Raw genomic sequence first — 25,597 nt, forward strand, 5'->3', positions numbered from 1 at the left:
GAGACAGCCTCTGCCAGGCCTCCCTGCTAACCCAATGGGGCCGGGTATGGGTGGACTGCCAGTACCGCCTTATCGGCAGCCCTGGCTACTGATATCACATCCAAGATGGCAGCACCCAGTAGTTTCAGGGCTTTTGGCTGTCTTCACATGGGAGACTTTAACAGGTAAATAACATGCATACATTGCATTGCTTGCACATATAATTTAATGGAAAGATTTATGTTGAATGAATGGTCTGGTGACGGGGTTTCTGTAACGTAGTGATACCTTTATGGTTCCTCTTAGTCTAAAATGATCTATACGCTACACAGGGCACACCTAGTGCAGCATCTACAAGGTACACAATAAACAGAGGCTACACGTTCTAGCAGATTCAGGTCCCACTCTTCTGACCTCTGAACACTGAGCTCACTGTTTGCATGGACTTCTGCCCTGACAACACATCAGGAAGAGTATAAAATTAAGTGACCCTGGAGCCCAGTCAGCCATCGAGAACACCGACAAGGTAAGGATGGAAGAATAGAGACTGGGGAGACCAGAGCTATTGCACAGCATTTGTAAAGCACTAGATGAATCAAATAATAGCAACATTTATACACTGGATTATATATTTTCGTATTTGAGTTATGCTTATGTGCTGCCTATATCTGAACAATTGACTGATTAAGGTTTAACCAGAGACCACATTTTTCTATATCTCTATATAGTGAGACCGTACCGTAAATGGGACCACTTATGGGAGGTGTAGGGCTTTTAAAGAAAATTATAAGAGAGAATATTGGAGCAACCATTGCTAACCTCTCCTACTGAAAATGATAGTTTTCTGGCTGTTATGCTGATTCAGTCGCTTCAGTATTTTCTAAGCCACTTACCCAGCTGAAAGTAAACAGATCAGGAATTCTAACCTTACTCTTCACAATTTTTCCTGGTTTGTGACTTGTATTGAAGCCAAAAGCAATCCGGCATCTAATAATTGAGGTTAGTAATGGTAGCCCTTTAATTTAATACGGTTTCCATAGTTGTGGCCATATTGGTCTAATAATGCTATGCATTCATTTTCCAGGACAGGTACTGCATCTCTCTCACTCATACCAACACACACTATATACAATATTAACAACATTCTAAATTTCTAAGGGTAGATTTAGACGTGTGTCTCAATCTTCCTTTCCTCTGAAGCCCAATTTGCGTTCAGATCACACTTCAGAGACTACAGACAGGCGGTTGAGAAAGCCATGTGACTCCTCCTCACCGCTTGTTTTCACCCCATTTTTCCCACCCAACATGGCACAACCACGTGCATTGTGGGGAATTTGCAGGACTTTCGTATTTGCCCCCTGACCACTACATGTCAGGTAAACTTTGCCGCAGGTGTGAAGCATTGTGACCGCAGCATGTAAATACTCCTGTGCGCTATTGCAGCTTACAGGGGGAGCAGTTGGTGGGTGACAAAAATGCTACTTAACTGCGTGTTTTTGCCACCCTAACCGCATGTTTAAATAAAGATTCCTATCGGGAAACCCGCTTGTCTGTATGCTGTTCCGACATACCAAAAACGATGCATGCTCTGAAGGAAGTACGAGACGGAAGCTATTGGCTACTGGCTATTGAACTTCCTTTTTCTAGTCCCGTCGTACGTGTTGTACGTCACCGCGTTCTTGACGGTCAGACTTTGGTGTGATCGTGTGTACGCAAGACAGATTCAGCGAAATTCCGTCGGAACTCTATCGGAAAAACCTTCAGAGTTTATTCCGACGGGAAAACCAGTCGTATGTACAGGGCATGCCTAGAACAAAGGCCAAAGGGAGTTTAAACAGGGTGCAATGTTCTACCGTTCTTTTATTTTTGTGTAGTTTTATTGGTTTATTTATAAGTATCTACATAGCACCAACAATTAATGCAACATTTTATGTATTCACATCAGTCCCTGCCCTCAATGAGCTTAGACTCTATGGTCCTTAATACCACATACTAGGGCCAATTTAGACAGAAGCCAAATAACCTGCCATTATGTATTTGGAGTGTGGTAGGAAACTGGAATACCCAGGGGAAACCACACAAGCCCAAGGAGAACATACAAACTCCATAAAGGTAGTTTCCTGGTTAGGATTCAAACCAATAACCCTAGTGCTGCTAACCATTAAAGCTGGCCAAACAGGGATTGAAATGCAGCTGGTTCAGCAGGGACTGGACGGATTTCAATCAATGTACGGGCACCATAGTTGTACACAAGTTGATCTAGTGATCGACTTGTGTACAACCAGCCTGTCGGGTTTTTCAGGAACAATTAGTGCCGCCAGCTATAGTTGGCAACGCTGATCATTGTGTTCTCACAAACCTTCCCGCTGTTAGAACACAATAGCACAGCAGGAGTGTTTTCCCCATTCATGTGAATAGGGGAATTTAGTCTTTTCTTTTTTTTTGTTCAACCAGCTGGTTGGAAGAAAAAAAAAGTAAAATGTATGATCTACCTAAGCCACTGTGCTTCCTACAGTTATGATGGTAGTTGTCCCTACAGGTTGAGAATAGCTGGGCATATCCATCAAGGAGGATAATGGGTGAAATAGCTTTTCACTTTCACTCAGGGGACCCACCCCAACTTTACCAGTTTATGGGACAGTACACTGGACTAGGAGGCATTTAAAGGATGGGAGTAATGGGGTTTGGGCCAAACTAAAACACTTTTTTAAATCATACTTACCTAGGTGGATGCAGCATCAGTCCCCCGCTGGCTCTAACACCGCCAATCGCTCAGTTCTCACAGCTCCCTGACCAGAGAGCTGCTGGCTGTCATCCACTGCTCTCTGCTCTAACCCCCCCCCACGCTCACTGACTGGCATGCTGGGCTGTGGAGGGGGCAGGAGCAGCTAGCTAAGGCTCCCAGCGGCTCACTGAGAGGCTGAGCCGAGTGCTGGTCCAGGCATGTGGGCGTATACCGACTTCATTGTCACGATCTTGTCTGAGCTTGGACTGGCTCTGTGACATCAGCTGACAGCGGGCTTCAGCCTGCTGTTTGCTGAAAATGGGTCACAGGCAGGGGCGGACTGATAACTCATGGGGCCCCCAGGCAATAGGAGATTATGGGGCCCCCAGGCAATCAGAGATTATGGGGCCACACAGTATACACACACACACACACAGTATACAATCACACAGTATACACATACATGTACACACAGTATACACAGACAGATGCAAAAAAAACACAGATTTATACATACTGTCCCTGGTTTTACTGAGGCTGGCAACCCTGATGGGGCCCCCTAGTGGCCCAGGGCCCTCGGGCAGTGCCCGAGTTGCTCAATGGTCAGTCCACCCCTGGTCACAGGCGTGCAGAACGAACTGCACTCCTGTGATCCACATTAGTACAGGCAAGCGAGCTTTGGCTGTACTTCTCCTTTAACGAGACCCTGTCCCCATACCATTACTTTTAACCAATACCTTTTCGTAACATTATATGCGCAGTTAACAAATTTTACAGTGATTAGACTCTCCCAGAAGAGGAGAGGGGGCTATAATGCGCAATTATAATTTTTTTTGCAAACGGTGGAATCTTTGGTAGGTTATAAAAACATGCCCTGCAGTATTGATCTAAAAAAGCTGAGTAATCATTTTTCTGGAATCCATCCTAATCATTTGCTCTGTAAACATTTGACACTTGTGTTCCCAATAAACAGAACAACTGAGATAACACTGTTAATCTATGGAATAATGAGCTGGTAAGAACTTTGTACTGACCAGATGTAATAGAAAAACCTTACCTTAGTATTCTAAACGATCGTTATCACTTAATGAGAAGGCTATCCAACGAGGATCCCAAAGGTGATGCAATCAGCAGAGAAAGTATATTTCTGACAAAATCAAATGGGAAAATAACTCTGCGGCATCTATTTTGTAAACAGGTTCACGCATTATATTAGCTTTGTGTGAATTCTAGCACATGGTGGCATCCTAGTGTTGCGTACCATAAGATTTTCTGAGTTCTGTGCAAAATTCCCAGCCCTGTGGTCAATACTTATTTTATAATGAAGTTGACCTTTAAAGTCAATTCCACTGCCCAAGCATTTGACTCGCTAAAAAGGTAAATGACATTGTGGTTGAACAATAGAGGTGGTTGAACACTTTGTAGATAAATATTATCAAAAATACGTTGCAGAGACTCATTGATGAGTTGATCCCAAATTTCAGATGCAGTTAAATTTGAATTCAATTTCAGGGATTGAATGAGAAAATTTCAGTGTTAATTTGGGTGGTTTGGATTTCCATAAGGCTTCAAGAACAGTGACCAAATACGTCTTCAAAGCATGTCTCTGCCTTATATCTGCTGCTGTCTCTGCATGCTTAGCTTGACTGCAAGGTCCGACAGGTCCCACCATTTCATTTTAAGGCTGCCATACAGGGTTCAAATTCCAAAATTTGAACCATGGGTATCCCTGTTCGCACAACTTCCTACCCCCCAATTTTTGAACTTCAGAATGAGGGACACTTGAGGGATTAAGTGACCTGTGTAGCAAAAATGGGTGTGGCTGAATGCATAGCAGTGGGAAGGGCTTAATGTGCATGGTTAAACAAAGCCCGGGCTTCCTTGTACCTATAAAATATGCTTTGATTGCTGTGCCACAAGCAAGAGTCTCACAGACACAAACCCCAGCACAATCATTTAAACAAAAAGTATAAAAAGCTTCCATTACAAATGGTTTTGCACAAACTGTGATAGAGTGCGTTACACAAGGTCTGGAAGGATTGAGGACTGCATTAACCACTTCCTGCCCAGCCTATAGCAGAATGATGGCCGGGAAGTGGTTCTGTTATCCTGATTGTGCGTCATATGAAGTCCAGCAGGATAACATGCTGGCGCGCACCCAAGGGTCATGCGGCGCGGCGAACGCGAGGGTGCGCAGCACGTCGGTCGCGGGTGCGGTGTGTCATTGTGACGCGCTGCATCTCCGATCATGGTAAGGAGCCTCTGACAGAGGCTTCTTACCACGTGATCAGCTGTGACCAATCACAGCTGATCATCGCGTGAACCGGTAAACGGCATTCCTCGGTTCGCGCTGACAGGGAAAGCTCTCCCTGTCAGAGGGGGGTCTGTGCTGATAATCAGCACAGCCCCCATCAGATGTGCCAATCAGTGCCCAATAGCTGCCAGTCAGTGCCCCTCAATAAAGTCTCCCATCAACACTGATGGAATTCCTCCCACAGTGCTATTGTGTTTTGCTGGTGGTGAGCTATAACCACAGGCAGTGATGACATATAAAAAAAAATCCAATAGGCTGGTGGTATCCCAGTCGATTGATGGAACGACTTGGGTATAACCAACCTGTTCATAGATAGATCAAATCTCAGCTGGTCCCCGCTGAACCGGCTGAGAGTTAATTCATCTATGCCCAGCTTTAGTCATAGGAAGCAGTGTGAGCACCAAGACTTTAACCGCTTGCCAACCGGCTCACGCCGATATATGTCGGCAGTAGGGCACATACAGGCAGATTAATGTACCTGTACGTTGCCCTTTAAGAAGCGGTTTGCGGCGCGCACCTGCCACGACCTCCGTGCAGCATTTCCCCGTTCTTTCTCTCCGTGAGTGTGATCGTGGGTCCCGCAGACTCGATGTCCACGGGGATACCCACGATCGTCTCACGGAGAGAAAGAACGGGGAAATGCTGATGTAAACAAGCATTTCCCAGTTCTGCCTAATGACACTGACACTGATCACAGCTCCCTGTAATCGGGAGCAGTGATCAGTGTCGTGTCACACATAGCCCCTCCCCCCACAGTTAGAATCACTCCCTAGGACACACTTAACCCCTACAGCGCCACCTAGTGGTTAACCCCTTCACTGCCAGTCACATTTACACAGTAATCAATGCATTTTTAATTGCACTGATCGCTGTAAAATTGTGAATGGTCCCAAAATCGCTCCAAAAGTGTCCGATCTATCCGCCATAATGTCGCAGTCACGATAAAAAACGCTGATCGCCGCCATTACTAGTAAAAAAAAATAATTAATAAAAATGCCATAAAACTATCCCCTATTTTGTAGACGCTATAACTTTTACGCAAACCAATAAACGCTTATTGTGATTTTTTTACCAAAAATATGTAGAAGAATACGTATCGGCCTAAACTGGGGGAAAAAATGTTTTTTTATATATTTTTTGGGGATATTTATTATAGCAAAAAGTAAAAAATAGTGCGTTTTTTTCAAAATTGTCGCTATTTTTTTGTTTATAGCGCAAAAAATAAAAACCGCAGAGGTGATTAAATATCAGCAAAAGAAAGCTCTATTTGTGGGGAAAAAAAGGACGTAAATTTTGTTTGGGAGCCACGTCGCATGACCGCGCACTTGTCAGTTAAAGCAACGCAGTGCCGAATCGCAAAAAGTGCAGCAGTGCTGAATCGTACAAAGTGCGGTCTTTGGGCAACCAAATGGTACGGGGCTTAAGTGGATAAAGATATCATCTTTCAAGACCCATATTCTGTAGCTTTACCTGGGAGGAGAAGCAAGCAAGAAGAGGAACAGGACAATGGGATTACCCATATCACATATGGGATGTGGGACTCCGGAAATCCCCAAAGGGAATGAGCTGCTTGTTGACAATCACTCTCTCTCTCTTTCTTCCCTTACCTATCTAATGCTTTTGCATAGCTCCCAACTGTCCCTAATTTCGAGGGACTGTCCTGATTTGGAGCAATGTCCCTCTGTCCCTCATTCCTCCTCATTTGTCCCTCATTTTGGTCTGATCTATATAGTTGTATATAAAATGCACTTTTTATCCATCAAAAAGTATTTTCCAGTGCTAAACCTTTCATCTGATTTCTAAATTGCTACATTTGTAAATTCCAAAAGCCAATATAAAGGAATAGTAGTGGTAAAAAAAAGCACGTGTGGGTTTAACCAATCTTTTTTTGTACAATTCTCCATTAAGGGGGCGTGGCAAGGGGTGTGTCCTATGCCTGCATACTTTTGCTGATAGGTGTCCCTCATTCTCAGCTCAAAAAGTTGGAAGGTATGCTTTTGTTTGCAACTAAGCAATGTGCCATGATCTGGGACCATGATGACCATAAGCATGCATATATGGACTGATTTTTTAGTAAAGCAGTAAAAAAGGCCTTCTAGACTCTTTCTTTTCCTAACCTCTATTAGGAATGTCTTGTGGTAATGGGCTTGTGCCAATGTGAGCTGCAAGGCCTACTACTGTAAGGCCTGTAGCAGCTATATGGAAGCACAGATGCTGAATACTGCCAGGCCAAGCCTGTCTCTAAAGAGGTGAGCTCATTCTAAGTGACAAGTGATAGCAGCTTTCATAGCCTCAGGAAAACCCTAGGAGCCACAAGACAAAAGTATCTCAAGCACTCTCTTTCCAGGCATGAATGGGGTACACATGCTGACCATGCAACTCAGCACAAGGCAGACCTCTAATACAAATCAAGAGTGCCTAGGCACCATCCAGTATTTTATCTCACATGAGCCCATCAAGATAGGCACACTTACCCTTGCTTATGAATCCTGGATTAAATTGATTGTATTTTTAGAGGGTGGGTCTCAAAACAAAAATACAGGATGATCTGTTCCACAGAGACTGTACAGTGGATTAAAAAGTGGACCACTCATACATAGCTCTTAAGGCTACTTTCACACTGAGGTGCTTTACAGGCTCTACAGCACTAAATATAGCGCCTGTAAAGAACCTCTCCTGTCTCTCCAGTGTGAAAGCCCGAGTACTTTCACACTGGAGCGATGCACTTGCAGGACAGTAAAAAAAGTCCTGCAAACCACATCTTTGCAGCACTGTAGGAGTGGTGTATACACTGCTCCTAAAGCGCCCCTGCCCATTGAAAACAATGGGGAAGCCCTGCTGCACCGGCACTTTGCAGGCGGTTTTAACCCTTTTTCGCAGCTAAAACGACGGTAAAGCGGCGCTAAAAATAGCACCGCTTTACCTCCGACGTCCGCCCCAGTGTGAAAGTAGCTTAACTGTCACTGATTTTGAGGGACTGTCCCTGATTTGGAAAAAAGTCCCCCTTTCCCTTTCATTTGTCCCTCATTTTGGTCTGATCTATATTGTTGTATATAAAATGCGCTTTTTATCTTCCAAAAAGTGCTTCCTAGTTCTAAACCTTTCACCCAAATTCTAAATTTCTGCATTGGTAAATTTCAAAAAGGAATAGTAGTGGTAAAAAAAAAAAAAAGCACTTATGGGTTTGGCCAATTTTTTTTTTGTATAATCCTCCTGTAAGGGGCATGACAGGGGGTGTATCCCATGCCTACATAGTTTTACTAATAGGTGACTCTTGTTCCCATCTCAAAAAGTTAAGAGGTATGCTCATATACTGTTCTGTACAACTGAAGTGTTCTCCGCTGTTTGATTGATAAGGTTGCCTGAGTGTAGGCCTATTAAATGTATATCTGCCTTATGGATTTAAAACTGACCTAAGGAGTTAAAAGCAGATACCTAGAGGGATACAAGTGTGGAGGGTGCTGGGCTTCCAATTTTTGATCTGTCATATGTATACTGAATCCTCCTTGCCTTGCTTTTCCTTTGGAGCTTCCAGGAAGCTCTAAAACCTCAAGAAAGGGATGTGAAGGAACTTCTAGGTGGCCTAGAAGACAAAATTAGGTCCTTTTTTTAATGTCTTAGGTCAGTTTTAGAACTTTAAAAATTTAAGATGGAAATCTAGTATATGGTAAGCCCAAAAACACCTCACCCCCTGCATCTCCTTTGTAGCCAGCAGAAGAGTTCTGATATTCTTTACAGAGTTTCATGGACTTATAGAGGACTATTATAGAATGTTTTACACTCAACAGCCACTTTATTAGGTACACCCTGCAAGCACCGGGTTGGACCCTCTTTTGCCTTCAGAACTTAATTCTTCATGGTATAGATTCAACAAGGTGTTGGAAACATTCCTCAGAGATTTTGGTCCATAATGACATGATAGCATCACACAGTTGCTGCAGATTTGTTGGCTCCACATCCATGATGCAAATCCCCCATTCCACCACATCCCAAAAGTGCTCTATTGGATTGAGATCAGGTGACCATGGAGGCTATTGAAGTACACTGAACTCATTGTCATGTTTAAGAAACCAGTTTGAGATAATTTGAGCTTTGTGACATGGTGCATTGTCCTGCTGGAAGGAGCCATCAGAAGATGGGTACACTGTAGTCATAAAGGGATGGACATGGTCAGCAACAATACTCTGGTGGGCCGTGGTGTTTAAATGATGCTCAATTCATACTAAGGGGCTCAAAGTGTGCCAAGAAAATATCCCCACGCCATTACACCACCAGCCTGAAACGTTGATACAAGGCAGGATGGATCCATGCTTTCATGTTGTTTATGCCAAATTCTGACCCTACCATCTGAATGTCGCAGCTGAAATCGATATTTTTCCAGACCAGGCAACATTTTTCCAATATTCTATTGTCCAATTTTGGTGAGCCTGTGTGAATTATAGCCTCAGTTTCCTGTTCTTAGCTGACAGGAGTGGTACCCGGTGTGGTCTTCTGCTGTTGTAGCCCATCTGCTTCAAGTTACTGTTGCCTTTCTATCATCTTAAACCAGTCTGCCCATTCTCCTCAGACATCAATAAGGCATTTTTGTCCACACAACTGCCGCTCACTAGATATTTTCTCTTTTTTTGGACCATTCTCTGTAAATCCTAGAGATGGTTGTTCGTGAAAATCCCAGTAGATCAGCAGTTTTTGAAAAACTCAGACCAGCCCGTCTGGCACCAACAACCATGTCACTATCGAAGTCACTTAAATCCTCTTTCTTCCCCTTTCTGATACTCGGTTTGAACATCAGCAAGTCATCTTCACCACGTCTAGATGCCTAAATGCATTGAGTTGCTGCCATGTGATTGGCTGATTAGCAATTTATGTTATCAAGCAATCGAAAAGGTGTAACTGGTGAGTGTATATTTTTGGTTAAATTGCAATGTCAAATCTCACAAGCAGATAGACTTCTACAAATGAAATGTAAAACTACAGCATTTATTTTTGATAAAACCTGGGAGTGGTGGTGTGGTGGGTAAGACTCAAAACAGAAAAAGTTTTTGACGTACATTTTTTTATTTGTAACATACAATGCTTTAAACTTTTCTCACAGGACCTGCTGTGGACATCCTAACTCAAAACTATGAGGCTAACACAAGTCGTAGCGATTTCTTTACTTGTTGTACTCCTCAGCTCAGGTCAGTACCTCTGCCATAACTACTCCAGGCTGTCCCTCTTTTCGGATAAGATGGTTATTAGGGAGTTAATGCAAACCGGTGCACAGACTATGCACACTAGAGTATAATGAACAAGCAGTAAAAGCACTTTAACCACTTGCCGACTGCTGCACACCGATATACGTCGGCACAATGGCAGCGGTGGGCAATTGGGCATACCTGTACATCCCCTTTAATTGGCGGGGCTAGCAGGCGTGCGCGCCCGCCGCGTACAGCGTGACTGTGCCCGTGGGACCCGCGGACTCGATGTCCGCCGGTGTCCCGGCGATCATGTCACGGAGCCACAGAACGGAGAGATACCCATGTAAACAAGGCATTTCCCCGTTCTGCCTTGTGACATAGGGAGCAGTGATCGTTGTCATGTCCTAGGTAGCTCATCCCCCTCACAGTTAGAATCACTCCCTAGGATACACTTAACCCCTTGATCGCCCCCTAGTGTTTAACCCCCTCCCTGCCAGTGTCGTTTACACAGTAATCAGTGTATTTTTATAGCACTGATCGCTGTATAAATGACAATGGTCCCAAAATAGTGTCAAAAGTGTCCCATGTGTCCGCCATATTGTCGCAGTCACGATAAAAATCGCGGATCGCCGCCATTACTAGTAAAAAATATATTTATAATAAAAATACCATAAAACTATCTCCTATTTTGTAGAATCTATAACTTTTGTACAAACCAATCAATATACACTTATTGCGATTTTTTTTACCAAAAAAATGTAGAAGAATACATATCGGCCTAAACTGAGGAAAAAATTTGTTTTTTTATATATTTTTGGGGGATATTTATTATAGCAAAAAGTAAAAAATATTGCTTTTTTTTCAAACTTGTCGCTCTCTTTTTGTTTATAGCGCAAAAAATAAAAACCGCAGAGGTGATCAAATACAACCAAAAAAAGCTCTATTTGTGGGAAAAAAAGGACTTCAATTTTGTTTGGGTGTAACGTCGTATGGCTGTGCAATTGTCAGTTAAATCGACGCAGTGTCGAATCGCAAAAAGTGCTCTGGTCAGGAAGGGGGTAAAATCTTCTGGGGCTGAAGCGGTTAAAACAAGCTCTCAACTCTGTAGCTATAGGCATTATGGAAAAATTTATTTTAATCACTTCAATACTGGGCACATTAACCACCTTCCTACCCAGGCCAATTTTCAGCTTTCAGCGCTGTTGCACTTTGAATGACAATTGCGTGGCCATGCAACACTGTACCCATATGAATTTTTTATATTTACTTTTCACACAAATAAAACTTTCTTTTGGTTGTAATTAATCATCCACTGTTTTTTTTTTTTTTTTGGTAAATAAATGAAAAAAGACAGAAAATGTGTTTTTTTTTTTTTTTTTTAGTTTCTGTTATAACATTTTGCAAACAAATAACCTTTCTTTATAACTTTAGGCCAAACTGTATACTGCTAAAATTCTCTGGTGAAAATAACCCAAAACAGTATATATTATTTAGTCTGTAAAAGTTATAGAGGCCACAAACTATGGTATAAACAGGTGCATCTCATAAAATTATAATATCCTCAAAAAGTTAAATTATTTCAGTAATTCAATTCAAAAAAGTTAAACTCATATTTTATATAGATGTGTTACACGCAGAGTGATATATTTCAAGCATTTCTTTCTTTTAATTTTGATGAATATGCTAGGGAAAACCCCACATTTTTTAACATAGAAATGTTGGCTTACTGTAATGTATGTCCATGTACAGTATAGTATGCACTCAATACTTGGTCAGGGCTCCTTTTGCATGAATTAATGCATCAATGTGGCGTGGCATGGAGGCGATCAGCCTGTGGCACTGCTGAGGTGTTATGGAAGCCCAGGTTGCTTTGATAGTGGCCTTTAGCTCCTCTGCATTGCTGGGTCTGGTGTCTCTCATCTTTCTCCTGACAATACCCCACAGACTCTCTATGGGGTTAAGGTCAGGCAAGTTTGCTGGCCAATCAAGCACAGTGATAATTGATAGTCACATTGATAGTCCTGCTGGAAAATGAAATCAACATCTTCATAAAGCTGGTCGGCAGAGGGAAGCATGAAGTGCTCTAGAATTTCCTAGTAGAGGGATCCGCTGACTTAGGACTTGATAAAACACAATGAACCAACACCAGCAGATGACATGCCCCCCCGAATCATTATTGAGGAAACTTTTAAACTTTTCACTGGACCTCATGCAACTTGGATTCCGTGCCTCTCCACTCTTCCTCCAGACTCCGGAACCTTGATTTCCAAATTAAATGCAACATTTTTCACAGTCTGTGATGATTTGGGGAGCCATATCATCTGGTGTTGGTCCATTGTGTTTTATCAAGTCCAAAGTCAGGGCAGCCCTCTAGTGGAAAATTCTAGAGCACTTCATACTTCCCTCTGCTGACCAGCTTTAAGGAGATGCTGATTTAATTTTCCAGCAGGACTTGTCACCTGTCCACACTGCCAAAAGTACCAATACCTGGTTTAATGATCATGGTATCACTGTGCTTGGTTGACCAGCAAACTCACCTGACCTAAACCCCATAGAGAATCTGTGGGGTATTCTCAAGAGGAAGATGAGAGACACCAGACCCAACAATGCAGACAAGCTGAAGGCCGCTATCAAAGCAACCTGGGCTTCCACAACACTTCAGCCAGGACCGTTTTTAAAACTGGGCAAAAGGGTTAGCTGCCCTGTGCCCCATCATTGTTGTGGGGCCCAAAACAGCTGCCTCATACTTGCCAATTATCCCTGTTTAATTATTATGTCCCTTGACATTTTAGTCCTGTGCTGTGTCGCAATATCTCAGTGTGAAGCTCTGTTACTAATGCTGCTCAGCTCTGTCCTATTGCCATGTACAGATGACTCACCTGCAGACCCTGTGTTTATATGTCAATAACCTGCAATAATATGTAAATAGAGGTAACATTGATATGTAAATAGCCACGGACAAATGGCATTAATCATTAATATGTAAATTGAGGCGGCATTCATATGTATATTATGCCCCCCTGAGGTCATATTCACCATCCCTTCTGCTGAATGCCGCCCACTGGGGAGGTAAAGGGGCATGCTGGAAAATCTTGCCTACAAATGTGGTCATTAAACCTAACATCTGCCTGTTCTGAAAAGGTAAGCAAAGTGGAGGTGAAACCAGGGGTGTAACTAGAAATCACAGGGCCCCATAGCAAAATGTTGTATGGGCCCCCCCTCACCCAGGGGTGGATCCAGAGTCTAGTCTCGGGAGGGGCACTGCCAGAAAATACATTTTTTTTGGGGCAATTTATCAGGGAAATGGCTGATGTTGGCGCTTCAATCATCACGGCACCATGGTTATTATAGTATCAGGATGATTGAAACACATTATTTCTATTATTACATTGTTATAGAAAATGAAATAGTTCAACTCACCATAATACAGAATCAGTGGGAGCCCTGAGTGTGTCACTTGCCACATCGCATGCCACCAGATGCAGATTGTCACTTGTCACATGTTGCAGATTATCACTTGCCACAAGTTGCGGATTGTCACTTGCCACGTCACCTGCCACACGTTGCAAATTGTCCACTATCACCTGCCACAAGTTGTGGATTGTCACTTGCCACGTCACCGTCACACATTGCGGATTGTTCACTTGCCACATCACCTGCCACAAGTTGCGGATTGTCACTTGCCACGTCACCTGCCACAAGCTGTGGATTGTCACTTGCCACGTCACCTGCCACAAGTTGTGGATTGTCACTTGCCACAAGTTGCAGATTGTCCACCTGCCACCCATTGCGGATTGTCACTTGCCACAAGTTGCGGATTGTCCACTTGCCACGTCACCTGCCACAAGTTGCAGATAGTCACTTTCCTGCTAAGGTGGGGAATGGAGATGGTCACTTCCTGTGTCCCAGTCTGAGTCAGGCAGCAGAGAGATAAAGTAATCTCTCTGCTGCCTGCACAGTGAGTGAGGGCGGAACTGCCAGGATGCAGGGCGGGCGCCGGGCGGTGAGAGATTATGTCATCTCTCTGCTCCTCCACCCACTGATTGGCCAGTCCACCCACCGAGCCTCCCAGCTGGCAGCTTTCCGTCCATCCCTCCCCCCCACCGAGCCTGCCAGCTGGCAGCTTCCCGTCCATCCCTCCCCCCCCGACGAGCCTCCCAGCTGGCAGCTTCCCGTCCATCCCTCCCCCCGCCGAGCCTCCCAGCTGAGTCCACTCGCACAGTCAGTGTGACTGTACGAGCGCCGAGCGGGTGAGCCGCCGGGCAGCTCGGCGGCCCACCCGCCGCCCACTCACACGCCGACTCGCCAGGCCCTACTCGGCTGCGGGCCCCATAGCGCCCGCCTGGGTCGCTATGGCGGTAGTTCCACCACTGGGTGAAACACTTTTTCCAAATAACAAGGTGCCAGAGCACCCTGAATTTTGGTGCATGTGAATACACACATCTCAGCAGATGCGTAAGGTTTCATTAACAATTAACACACAAATGTGAATGCAGGCTAAATGTCTCAGTTATATTGGTGGTCAGTGTAAATCTTCTCATTACATTGGTGCTTGGAGTACAATCCGTTCATTCACACTAGTGGCCAGTGTGAAGGTCCCTCTTTAGATTGGTGGTTACTGTGAATGCTCCTATTACATTAGTGGTCAGTGTAAATCCCCATTACATTAGTGGTCAGTGTAGAAATTCCTCTTTATATTGGTAATCAGTAAATAAAATCCAAATGTGCATTTGTGGTAAGTTTCAAATCCTCCCTTACATTAGTGGTCCATGAAGCCCCCTTTACATTGATGGCCAGTGTAGAAATCCCTCTTTATTGGTTGTTGATGTAAAATCCCCATTACATTGGTTGTCAGTGTAAATTCTTCATTACATTGGTGATCAGTGTACATTTTCCTTCACATTGGTGGTAAGTGCAGAATTGCCCTTACACTGGTGGTCAGTGTAAATCCCCCTTTATATTTGTGGTCAGTGTAAATTCCCCCTAACATTGTAGGTCATTGTATATGCCTCCTTACACTGGTGGTTGGTGTAAATGCTGCTATTACATTGGTGTCAGTGTAGAAATACCTCTTTATATTGGTGGGTGGTGTATAATCTTCTGGTACATGGTGGTCATTGTAAATTCCCCCTCACATTGGTGGTCAGTGTAAAACCCCCTTCACATTGGTGGTCATTGAAATTTCTCCATTACATTGGTGTCAGTGTAAAATCCCTCACTGCAGTATATACTTTACTTGCCAAAGATTTCCAGCTTTGCTCTATATGATTCATAATTTGCCAGTGTACTGCCTAACTAACTAATCCCATCCCCCCTACCACTGCCACTGATCCCATCAACCCCCCAGCATTGCCACTGATCACATCCCCCTCCTTAAGCATTGCCATTGATCCAAGAAGTCCTAGGAACCTTAGGCATTTTCTGTCTATTGATGAGTCCCCTCACCTCCCCAGTCCATGGTGTGCAGGCAGTGAGGAGATAATTTGCTATAACCTTTGGCAACCAATCAGTGAGCAGTAATGATATGCACTAACCTCATGCAACCAATCATTGAGCGGTAAGGATATGCAGTAATCTCTAGCAATCAGTGAGCAGTATTGATGTACAGTAATCTCTAGCAACCAATCAACAAGCAGAAGTCATGTGCTGTAACTTCTAGCAAATAATCAGTGAGCCTTAATGAGTGCTGTAACCTCTAGCAGCCAGTCAGTGAGCGGTAATGATACACTGTAACCTCTGACAACCGATCACAATCGCTGCGTGATCTGATTCAGTAAACTGATTTTGAGTCTAGCTGCTATTTATTGTATGTCTCATAGCAGATGGAGAACGAAATTCCATGGAGAGAAGGGGCCCATGAAAATGTTTGCCCAAGGTCCAATCAATAATAAAGACGGCCCTGACCTCAGCAGTGCCACAGGCTGACCGCCTCCATGCCACGCTGCATTGATGCAGTAATTCATGCAAAAGGAGCCCCGACTAAGTATTAAGTGCATACTTTACTGTACATGGACATACTTTTCAGTAAGCCAACATATCTGTACTAAAAATCCTTTTTTGTATTGGTCTATGTAATATTCTAATTTTCTGAGATACTGAATTTTGGGTTTTCACTAGCTGTAAGCCATAATTATCAAAATTAAAAGAAAGAAATGCTTGAAATATATTACTCCGTGTGTAATGCAGCTATATAAATGTACCCCCGTAGGGGTTGCTAAATGTTGTGGTTCACCTGTCACCTTGCCCAGCCCAACATCTATCTCTCAGACACTGAGAGACATGGAACAGTCTATAAGCTCGGTTGTTGTTTTTTATTTTTGAGAGGATTAAACTTGGATGGTAATGGAAAATTGTGGGATGCCCGGGAATATTCAGCACAACTTGCTCAGGATCTCTATATACACTCTAGTATGTACACTCCAGTCTTCTCTCCAGCACAAACTCTTGCTTAAGACCTCTTATCCTTCACTCCTCCAGCACTTCACTTGCTGCAGACTGTTAATCCACCAGCATTTCCCTTGCTGCAGATTGTTACTCCTGCAGACACCGCATGGTTAGGCCTGACAATGACTCAGCTAAGCCTCAATGGACTGCCTTTTGCAGGCAGGGACCTCCGGCCCCTGTGGTGTAGAAATGGTTCAGGTGTTAACTGTCCTCTGCTCAGCTACCAATCCCAGATAGCTCTCTTCAGGCCCTGCCAGCCAGCCTGGCTACAATGACCTCTCTCCCCTGCCCTTCCCACAGTCCTCTCTTCTGGTTCTGCACCCATCTCAAACTTCAATCTCCCAGTTCTCTCAGGTCCTCCCGACTGTGCTCCACTCACCAGCCCTCCTGGCTGCGACCAGTTGTCCTCCCTGGAGTCTCTTAGCATTGTTCTCTCCCGCTGTCCTCTCCTTGCTCTCTCATGTGCCTCTACTTCCAGGATCTCTTCACTCCTCCTGGATGCACCCGAGCCCCAGCCCAGGGTCACCCCCCCTCCAGACTGGGGAGCTCCCCGTGGGCCCCGACAGCCTCCACTCTCTCTCACTCCAGCCCTTCCAACTGACAACTCCTCCCCAGCTGGGCTGACCCTGGGTATTTAAGGAGGCATGCCCCCTGCCAATCCAAGTTGGGGATTGGTCAGGGCTCCTTAGAATACCCCAGGGAACTCCACCTCTCCTCTCCTCCTCTCTCTCCAGAACTTTCTAGAAAGAAAGAAATTAGAGGGAGGTGACAGTGAGGTGACAGTGATGCTACCTGTGAGTCACCCAGCCCTGCCCTGAGCCACTCCCAGCCCAGAATAAAAACTCCTACTCTCCAGAAAAATCTTCACTCTAGCATCTACCTAACTAGAGGGTGCTACATAAAATACATGAGTTTCACTTTTTGAAATTAATTACTGTAATAAATTAACTTTTTGATGATAATCTAATTTTATGAGATGTACCTGTATATCTGAAAATTGATCTCATTTATTGAGCCTTGCCAATGCCTGGACTGTACAAATATCCCCCAAAGTAACCCCCTTTTTGGAAAGTAGACAGGCCAAGGTGTTTAGTAAGAGGCATGGCAAGTTGTTTGAAGTTGTCATTTTTTGTCACAATTTTTTAGAAAATGAAGAAATTAAATTAAAGTGGGGAAAAAAAATGAAAGAAAAAAAATTGCATTTTACATACTTTCACCAGTGCAGTACAGCCTCATCATATAACTGGTTTGGCAGTGATCAACGACACTGGTGACAGTATGAAAAAAAAAATTGTAATAAATATTTTTCTTGTTTTTATTTCCGTGTATTTTTGTTTACATTAGAGTGTTACCATAGTAACACTGTACCACTCTGTCGAATAGATCAGAATTTTTTTTACATTTTTTTTACACATTATGATGGCTTATATCAGTGAATTTCACTGGTATAAGCAACCATTTGTACTGAATGAAACCGATTCATTCAGTGTGTATTGTTGTGATTAGCTGTGATTGGCCACAGCTAATTACATGGTACAAATGGGCTGTAATTGGCCTTGTCTGTATAATGTGATTACTGTGAACCAATCACAGCTAGCAACATAATTGTACACAATGAATGGCATGAAAGGAAGTCATCCATTGTGTACAATTTTCATGTGATCTGCTGTGATTTGTCACAGCGATCACATGATACCGAAAGCGGGCTGGTACATTGATCAGTCATCGGCTGTGCCAGTAGCAGATCCTGCTGAAGCACCAGGCACATTCTGGCCGCATTCTGATATAAATAACCAGTGTATATTTCTAAGCTGAAAGAAACTAGTGGTGAGCCAAATGTACCTGTGTTTGGTTCAGGATGGGCTCACCGAACAATTCAAACTCCAATTAAGTGAATTGAAACCAAATCTTAATACATCAGTAATAGTAATTTCTTAGGCTAATAGGGAATAATAATAACGAATTGTCAAGCAAATGGCATAGGGGTTGGGTACTATCCTAATCAACATGTACCGCACGAAAAACATTTAAAAAAATTCTATTTGGCAGGGAACAGCAATTTCTTAATGCTTAACGTAAAAAAAAAAAAAAAAAAAGAAAACAAAATACACAATTCCGTAAAAAAAATCTGCCTGGGGGAACTTAATCTACCTGCAATGTGGCGTATGTGTACGATGTATACAACCTACTACAGCAAAGTTGACATTTACCAAGTAAAAAAATTGCAGATAAATCACACCTGCTCATTCTGTTGGTAAAAAAAGTGGCCAGAGATTTCCCAAAGGATGAGTTCCCCCCAAAAACCATACCAGACCCTTATCCGAACATTCAGTCTCACTTATCAGGATAGAGAAAGTGGGACATGTGTTTTCTCCCTCCCCTATTATCAGGCCAACAAACCAATGCGTCTCGTCCTGTCACTTTCTTGCCACAAATGACAGCTCCCAGGCCCTGTAATAAAATGTACAAAAAGGGGTGGGGTCTCCCAAGTGATGTCATTGACAAAATATGGACATGACCATATTCAGCAAAACCACCATCTCATTCCTATTAGAGTCTGACGGTCTGAAACCCAATTTCAGAGTCATTGTTCTGATCTTTGTGGTCTTTGAGAATGAATTATTTCATAGTGCTGGCTACTAGTGAGATGAGTTAGGGTTTATTGTTCAAATTTAAGTGCAAAATAGATATTTGGAACCGATTGCCCCTAACAGTAGCTGGGAGATGCAACCTAATTAAAATGGTTTGGATGCCCCAGTTACTGTATCTGTTACATAACACACCGTTGTGGTTGAATAAAAAATGGTTTAAGAAAATCGATACGTTATTCAGGGAGCTGGTGTGGAGGAGGGGTAAGGCCAGGATTGGCCTCCAGAGTCTACAATTGCCAGCCAAGGAGGGGGGACTGGCACTCTCCCACCCAAGGTGCTACTTTCTGGCGGCACAACTGCAGCACATAAGAGGCGGAAATGCCGACAGGGGCTTGTTGACTCTGGAGGCGCCACATAAGACAGTGGTGGAGGCATTAGAGGCAGACTCCTTCGCCAGTAGTAACCCCACAATTAGGATGATAACAATGGTATGGAAGGCAACAAAAAGCTTAATGGGATATGATGGGTTTACAGAGTATGCCCCCTTGTGGCACAATAGAAACTTACAGGAGGTGGTGGCCATGGGGGAGTTTAAAGAATGGGAAAGATGGGGTATAAATAGACTGTCCCAGTTATATAAAGGGAATGTATTAAAGTCTTTTGGGGAACTTCAAATTGAAAACGGGATTCCAAGACAAACATTTTTTAGATATCTACAAATGAGATATGCTTTGAGCGCTCAGTTTAGGACACGCCCTCTAGTATGGAATAACGCACCACTGCTCCAGAAAGTGGTCAAATCGCAAAGGGATTTATCTCAGAAATATATGCGCAACTGTGTAGCAAAAGTACTGTAAGGCCAGAACATCTTGGATGCAGGGAAGGATGGGAGGAGGATATCGGGAAATTAACGGATGTACAGTGGAGAAAAATCCTGGAGATGGGTCAGGTGGTATCGGTTTCTCCCTCACAGAGAGCCTCCCATCTAATGTTGATACATAGAGCATATTACACCCCCAAAAAATTATTTAGATTTGGTCTAAGACTAGATGCTAATTGCCCTAGATGCGGTGAGGTGGGTGATTTGATACATATGGTCTGGAGATGTCCCAAACTAGTCCGGTATTGGACGGGGGTAGTAGAAGCTATTAATGGCACGTTTGGGACAGCCTTGGAAATAGACGTCAGACTATGCATCCTCGGATATAGAGTATGGGGAGTGGAGGAGGTAACTCTAAAAACTGCGGTTTTAAGGTGTTTGTATCAAGCCCGGAAGCTGATTACGCAAAGATGGCAATCAGTTTCGCCCCCTACGGCAGAGGAGTAGGCAAAAACCCTAAACGAGATAATATGGAAGGAAAAAGCTCTATACATTAGAAGAGGGAACCTGAGGGAATTTGAAAGGAGAACAGGAGATTCCCGCTGTATGTAATCTGACGGCGCTCGTCCCACCCCCCTCCCTGTCCCCTCGGAGGAGCAGTAATCTGAGGTGAGGCTGCAGATGGGCACTGATCAGGCTGCATTCATGGCAATGGTGAGGCTGCATATGGGCATTGATCAAGCTGCAATGATGGGCAATTGTGAGGCAGTAGATAGGTATTGATCAGGCTGCATTGATGGGCAATTGTGAGGCTGCAGATGGCATTGATCAGGCTGCAGATGGGCAATAGTGAGGCTGCAGATGGGCAATGGTGAGGCTGCATTGATGGGCACTGACCCTTATTTTGCTTCAAAGTTCTTTATTTAAAATGTAAGTTTTTTTCCTGAAACTTCCCTCCTAAAATGAAGGTGCGTGTTATACGCCTGTGCGTGTTATATGCCGATAAATACTGTAGTTATATCAATTAAGCCTAAACGAACGTAAGTGCAGTGCTACCCTTGTAGGAGCCGCTGTTGTTACTGGGTCCTCTGTTTGTTCCCTGGCCGAATCCTCACTTTTAGTGACACCACCAAATTACCTCGGCTGGGGACTCTCAACGGTTACACAAGGATGGCACACAAAAGTTGTAGTAAGATAAATAGTCTGTACTGACAAAACCAAAGTAGAAAAGCAACACAGCAAATCAATAGTTCAGCATTAACACATAGGAAATCAGTGTGATCACCGATACAATACAGTAATCCAGGTAACCCTAGGAGTGAATCTGGTATGTACTGCAGTACTAAGCATAAACAGTAGCCCTCCGCTAAAGAAATTATGCCTCAAGTGAAAAAATAGGGTTAACCAAGTATGAGATAAGCTAGCTCATTTGAAGTCTATGGACCAGAGGGACTAGGCTTAGGCTTGAGAGTTTGCCACACTTCTCTCAATCCAATTTTGCTTCCAGGTAGGCCACAAACTCTGGACAGTTCTGAAGGTTAGCTTCTGCCGGCTCAGGTGGGGCCCCTTAATGTTGGCGCACATAAACTGTTGTGTTTTAAGCAATGACAAGTTCAGGGACATGTAGTTGAGGTTATCTTTAGTAGATGTACCCCTTTAAAAGTGGCAGGGCAATGTAGGTGCATGCATGAAGTTGTAAATGCACTGTGAACAGGGGATTTGAGGGAGTTAAGTTCAGGTTTCTATGCATCACTTGCAGTGTGGAAAGGGGTATAGACAAAGTTAGCAGTCTGGAAGCAAAACAGTGGAAATTGTGTTTAGCCTTGGGGTCTCCTGCTGCTGGTGGGGAAGGGCGGCAATTGAGTACTGTATCTCCCTTTAGAGGAACCAGAGAGTAGGTGAGACGGTACTTCTGAGTCTGATTTGCAAAGGGGAGTCACTAGTTACTTAAGCTGTTAAATGGGTCCGATCGGTCTCACCCAGTCCTATAGCAGCAGTTTCTGGATGCTGGAACACTCCCTTTACATAGTTCCCCAAGTTGGTGCACTTAGAGCACTATGCAGAGCATAGTCCAGACAGGTGCAACTCGTGACAATTCTGGATAGTGACTGAACTACCTTAGATCCTCTCAGAAGCTCAGCATTCGACTCAACAGTTATCCTTAGACCGCTGGTTTGGCCCTGCTAAATGAAGTACAGCCAAGCCCTACCTGGTCAAATTCAACACAGCTCTCTCATTCACCCTTCCGGTTGGTGAGTCTCTCCCCAACTGCCCATTTTCTTCCTGGGCTTTTCTTTAACTCCCTCGTTCCTCCCTTTTTTTGCTGGTCATTATGTGACGTAGTTGTGACCCCAGTTTAACTGTATGCAGGCTTCTCTTTTGAGACTGCAATTCCCACAATGCTCTGGGCACCTGTATTAGTTCTGTGGCCAAAATAAAGCAGAAACTCCTGTCATCTTGTGGGCAAAAAAAGTTTTGCATTTCCAATAACAATACCCAGTGGAACATAAGTATGTATGTGCCATACCTGTGGGATTCCCATAGAATATTACAGTGATCTCCTGTCAGGAACCATGAAATCAGACCGAGACACAAGTACAGTTAAATCACACTTGTTTAATAATAAAAGTAAAAGAACAAACGTAGTCAAAACATAGCCAAAGTTCAGTAACGGGAACGGATAGTCAGCCAAGCCAGAAGTCAGGGATCAATGTAGTGGAACAGCAAGCAGGATCTGGAGCCAGAAGTGATGTCAGCAAAGCAAGTCTTTAAACAGGAATGCAGGAGAATGTCTCTGTGATGTTGACCAAGGTGAAGGCAGAGATCCACTGGGCTGAACAGCTTAATTAGGCAGGAGTGACAAGCAGGATATCATCAACAGCTGGGTAACTTTGGAGAGATAGGAGCTGGCAATTAGCCGACAGCTGAGTGGCCAGCTCTAAGAAGGAAAGGCTGAGCCCAGCCCTGACATCTCCACAAGCACCACTGTGCTGCCCTGCTGCATTGTGATCACAGGAATTTGCTTGTTCAGCACTTAGGGAACACTTTGCATTTTCTCATATGTATTTTCTGACTGGACACAGTAGAGATGGCACTTTGCATTCATTGAGAAAATGGAAAGTGTTCTCTGAATGGCGCCTGTGCCGAGAGAGCAAACGCGTGTGTTCAATAAGCAACATGGCACCTGGACGCAAGCAGCAATCACTGTAGTAGCAGTGCCTACTAAAGTAAGCAAACTGTAAGAATTAGCATGCTTTTTGTTTTGATGCATCTGTAATATATTGCACCGATTTAAACTGAACATTCAATTGGGCTTTACCATACTGTTTATTTTCCATCTTTAGGAATTGAGAGTTACAGGGTCCATAAACGAGAAGCTGAAGAGGAGCCTGGCATTCTGGAAAAAGCACAAGGATATTTCCAATCAGCATTTGGCAGCATCAGCTCTGTAGCAGAGGGAGTGTATGATAAATTAAAAGAGACTGGCGTTCCTGACAAAATTATGTAGGTATAAATGAGAAAAAAAGCACACATTTGTAGCTCCAGCATGTGCATACCTCTGTATGGCTGCATTTGCAGCTCGGGGATGGGGGCTTAGGGGTGGTAAAAACTTGACTCAACTGCTTGTTTTTCTTGCCTCCCAACTGCAAATGTAAACTAATTCTAAATCTATCATTTAATAGAGTTCCGTAGATGTTGCTCCTAACTCATTTTCTCATCAGACAATATGTACTTTTGATTTAGTAGACAACATCTAACATGAGGGGGTTGACATTTCAAATATAAATACTTCCATGTGATCTTATATATAGTAGGAATATATATTTGATCTCATTTAGCTATATGTTCTTTGTCTGACCCCAACCCTTGAAACTTGGGAAAGTGGAAGGATAGCACTGAACCCACAAGAACATCCTACTGGCCTTGCTATCCAATAGTATTTAAATCATGTACTGTACAATAGGTGATGTGGTTACCAGGCAGGAAGCTTCTATACCCTAGAGCAGTGGTCATCAACCCTGTCCTCAGCGCCCACTAACAGACCAGGTTTTATGTATTACCTTGGGGGAGATGCCGACTAGAATACTGCAATCACTGAGCAGCAAATTATATCACCTGTGATCTATTTCAGTTATCTTGCAAACCTGGCCTGTTAGTGGGCCCTCACTACAGGGCTGATGACCACTGCCCTAGAGGATCTCTACAGTTTCTTTGGTTTCTGTGTGCAACAAAGCAAAAATAATATTTCAAGTGCCACATCACTGTTCAATGGTCCAGATACAATTTTATTCCAGTGAGGGTCAGGGAGAAAATGAAAGTAGTAGCCAACGTTTTTTAAGGGCCCAAAACACCTCTTCATCAAGGCTTGCAGTGGGAAACCACGTAGAAGGACCAAAAATTTATTGGAACTTAAATAGTGTTTTATCCAGTGTGATAATCTGCACAAATTTCATCAGCAGCTGGTATGGCCAGCTTGCTGCTCAGGGCTCCTTGTTGTTAGGAAGCCAGTGTTCTTACAAACAAGGGATGTATCCCCACCCAGCCCATTAAGCTTTCAGCTGTATTAGGGGCAAGGATAGTGTAAAAAAAAAAAGTCTAAGTCTCCCCCCATTAGTCTCCCCCCATTCTTTACTAGATCCTTTGAGTCTGGTATAGATGTTTAACAAGCAAAATAAATAAATAAAAGGTTAGGGCCCCCCAAAATATATATCAGACTTTTATCCAAGCAGGCCACATGTCTTACACATGGGGAGGATGCCTTGCAATGGGGGACCCTTCTAGAAAAGCACTTTGCCGTTTTGTTGAAGATGACAAGGGTCTCTGTGGGGGTCTGTGGGCGGGAGGCTTATCAGAATCACCAAACTTATTTTTTAAATTTTTGAGAGGCTTTGGTACATGTCCCCCAGGGCAGTGCCCAGCCCCTGTGCCAGTTGTTTGGCAATCCTTTGCTAGTTTCTAGGCTAAAAAGCAGTTACTGGTTTCTAAAATTGGGCTTCTATTAACTTCAATGGGGGTTAGGATTCAGCATTCGGACCTCAGTAATATTTGGTGCCCCTGCCCCTGGACCCAGGTATGTTCGACTCATCTATAATGATAATATGTACAGTGCCTTGAAAAAGTATTCATACCCTAACATTTTCCACATTTTGTCATGTTACAACCAAAAATGTAAATGTATTTTATTGGGATTTTATGTGATAGACCAACACAAAGAGCCCTTGCACACTGGGGCGGTTTGCAGGCGCTATTGCGCTAATAATAGCGCCTGCAAACCGCCCCGAAAGTGCTGCTGCTTTCATTCCAGTGTGAAAGCCCCGAGGGCTTGCACACTGGAGCGATGCGCTGGCAGGACGGTAAAAAAAGTCCTGCTAGCAGCATCTTCGGAGCGGTGTGTATACCGCTCCCTTACCGCTCCTGCCCATTGAAATCAATGGGACAGCGCGGCTATACCGCCGGCAAAGCGCCTCTGCAGAGGCGCTTTGCGGTGGTATTTAACCCTTTCTCGGCCGCTAGCGGGGGGTAAAACCGCCCCGCTAGCGGCCG

The 25,597-nt window shown here is 43.9% G+C and overlaps 1 protein-coding gene across 1 annotated transcript in view; it reads left to right on the forward strand.

Annotated features, from left to right (window-relative positions):
- Positions 1-432: 432 nt before the first annotated feature.
- Positions 433-25,597, forward strand: part of APOC2 (apolipoprotein C2) — a 28,122-nt gene continuing 2,957 nt past the window's right edge. Inside the window, exons 1-3 of the mRNA XM_073602139.1 lie at positions 433-505; positions 10,114-10,198; positions 23,398-23,557. Coding sequence (XP_073458240.1) covers positions 10,144-10,198; positions 23,398-23,557 — 215 coding nt within the window. The 5' untranslated portion in view covers positions 433-505; positions 10,114-10,143. The remainder of the gene's footprint in view (positions 506-10,113; positions 10,199-23,397; positions 23,558-25,597) is intronic.

Source organism: Aquarana catesbeiana, linkage group LG10 (assembly GCF_042186555.1).
Source record: "Aquarana catesbeiana isolate 2022-GZ linkage group LG10, ASM4218655v1, whole genome shotgun sequence".
Classification (NCBI taxonomy): Eukaryota; Metazoa; Chordata; class Amphibia; order Anura; family Ranidae; genus Aquarana; species Aquarana catesbeiana.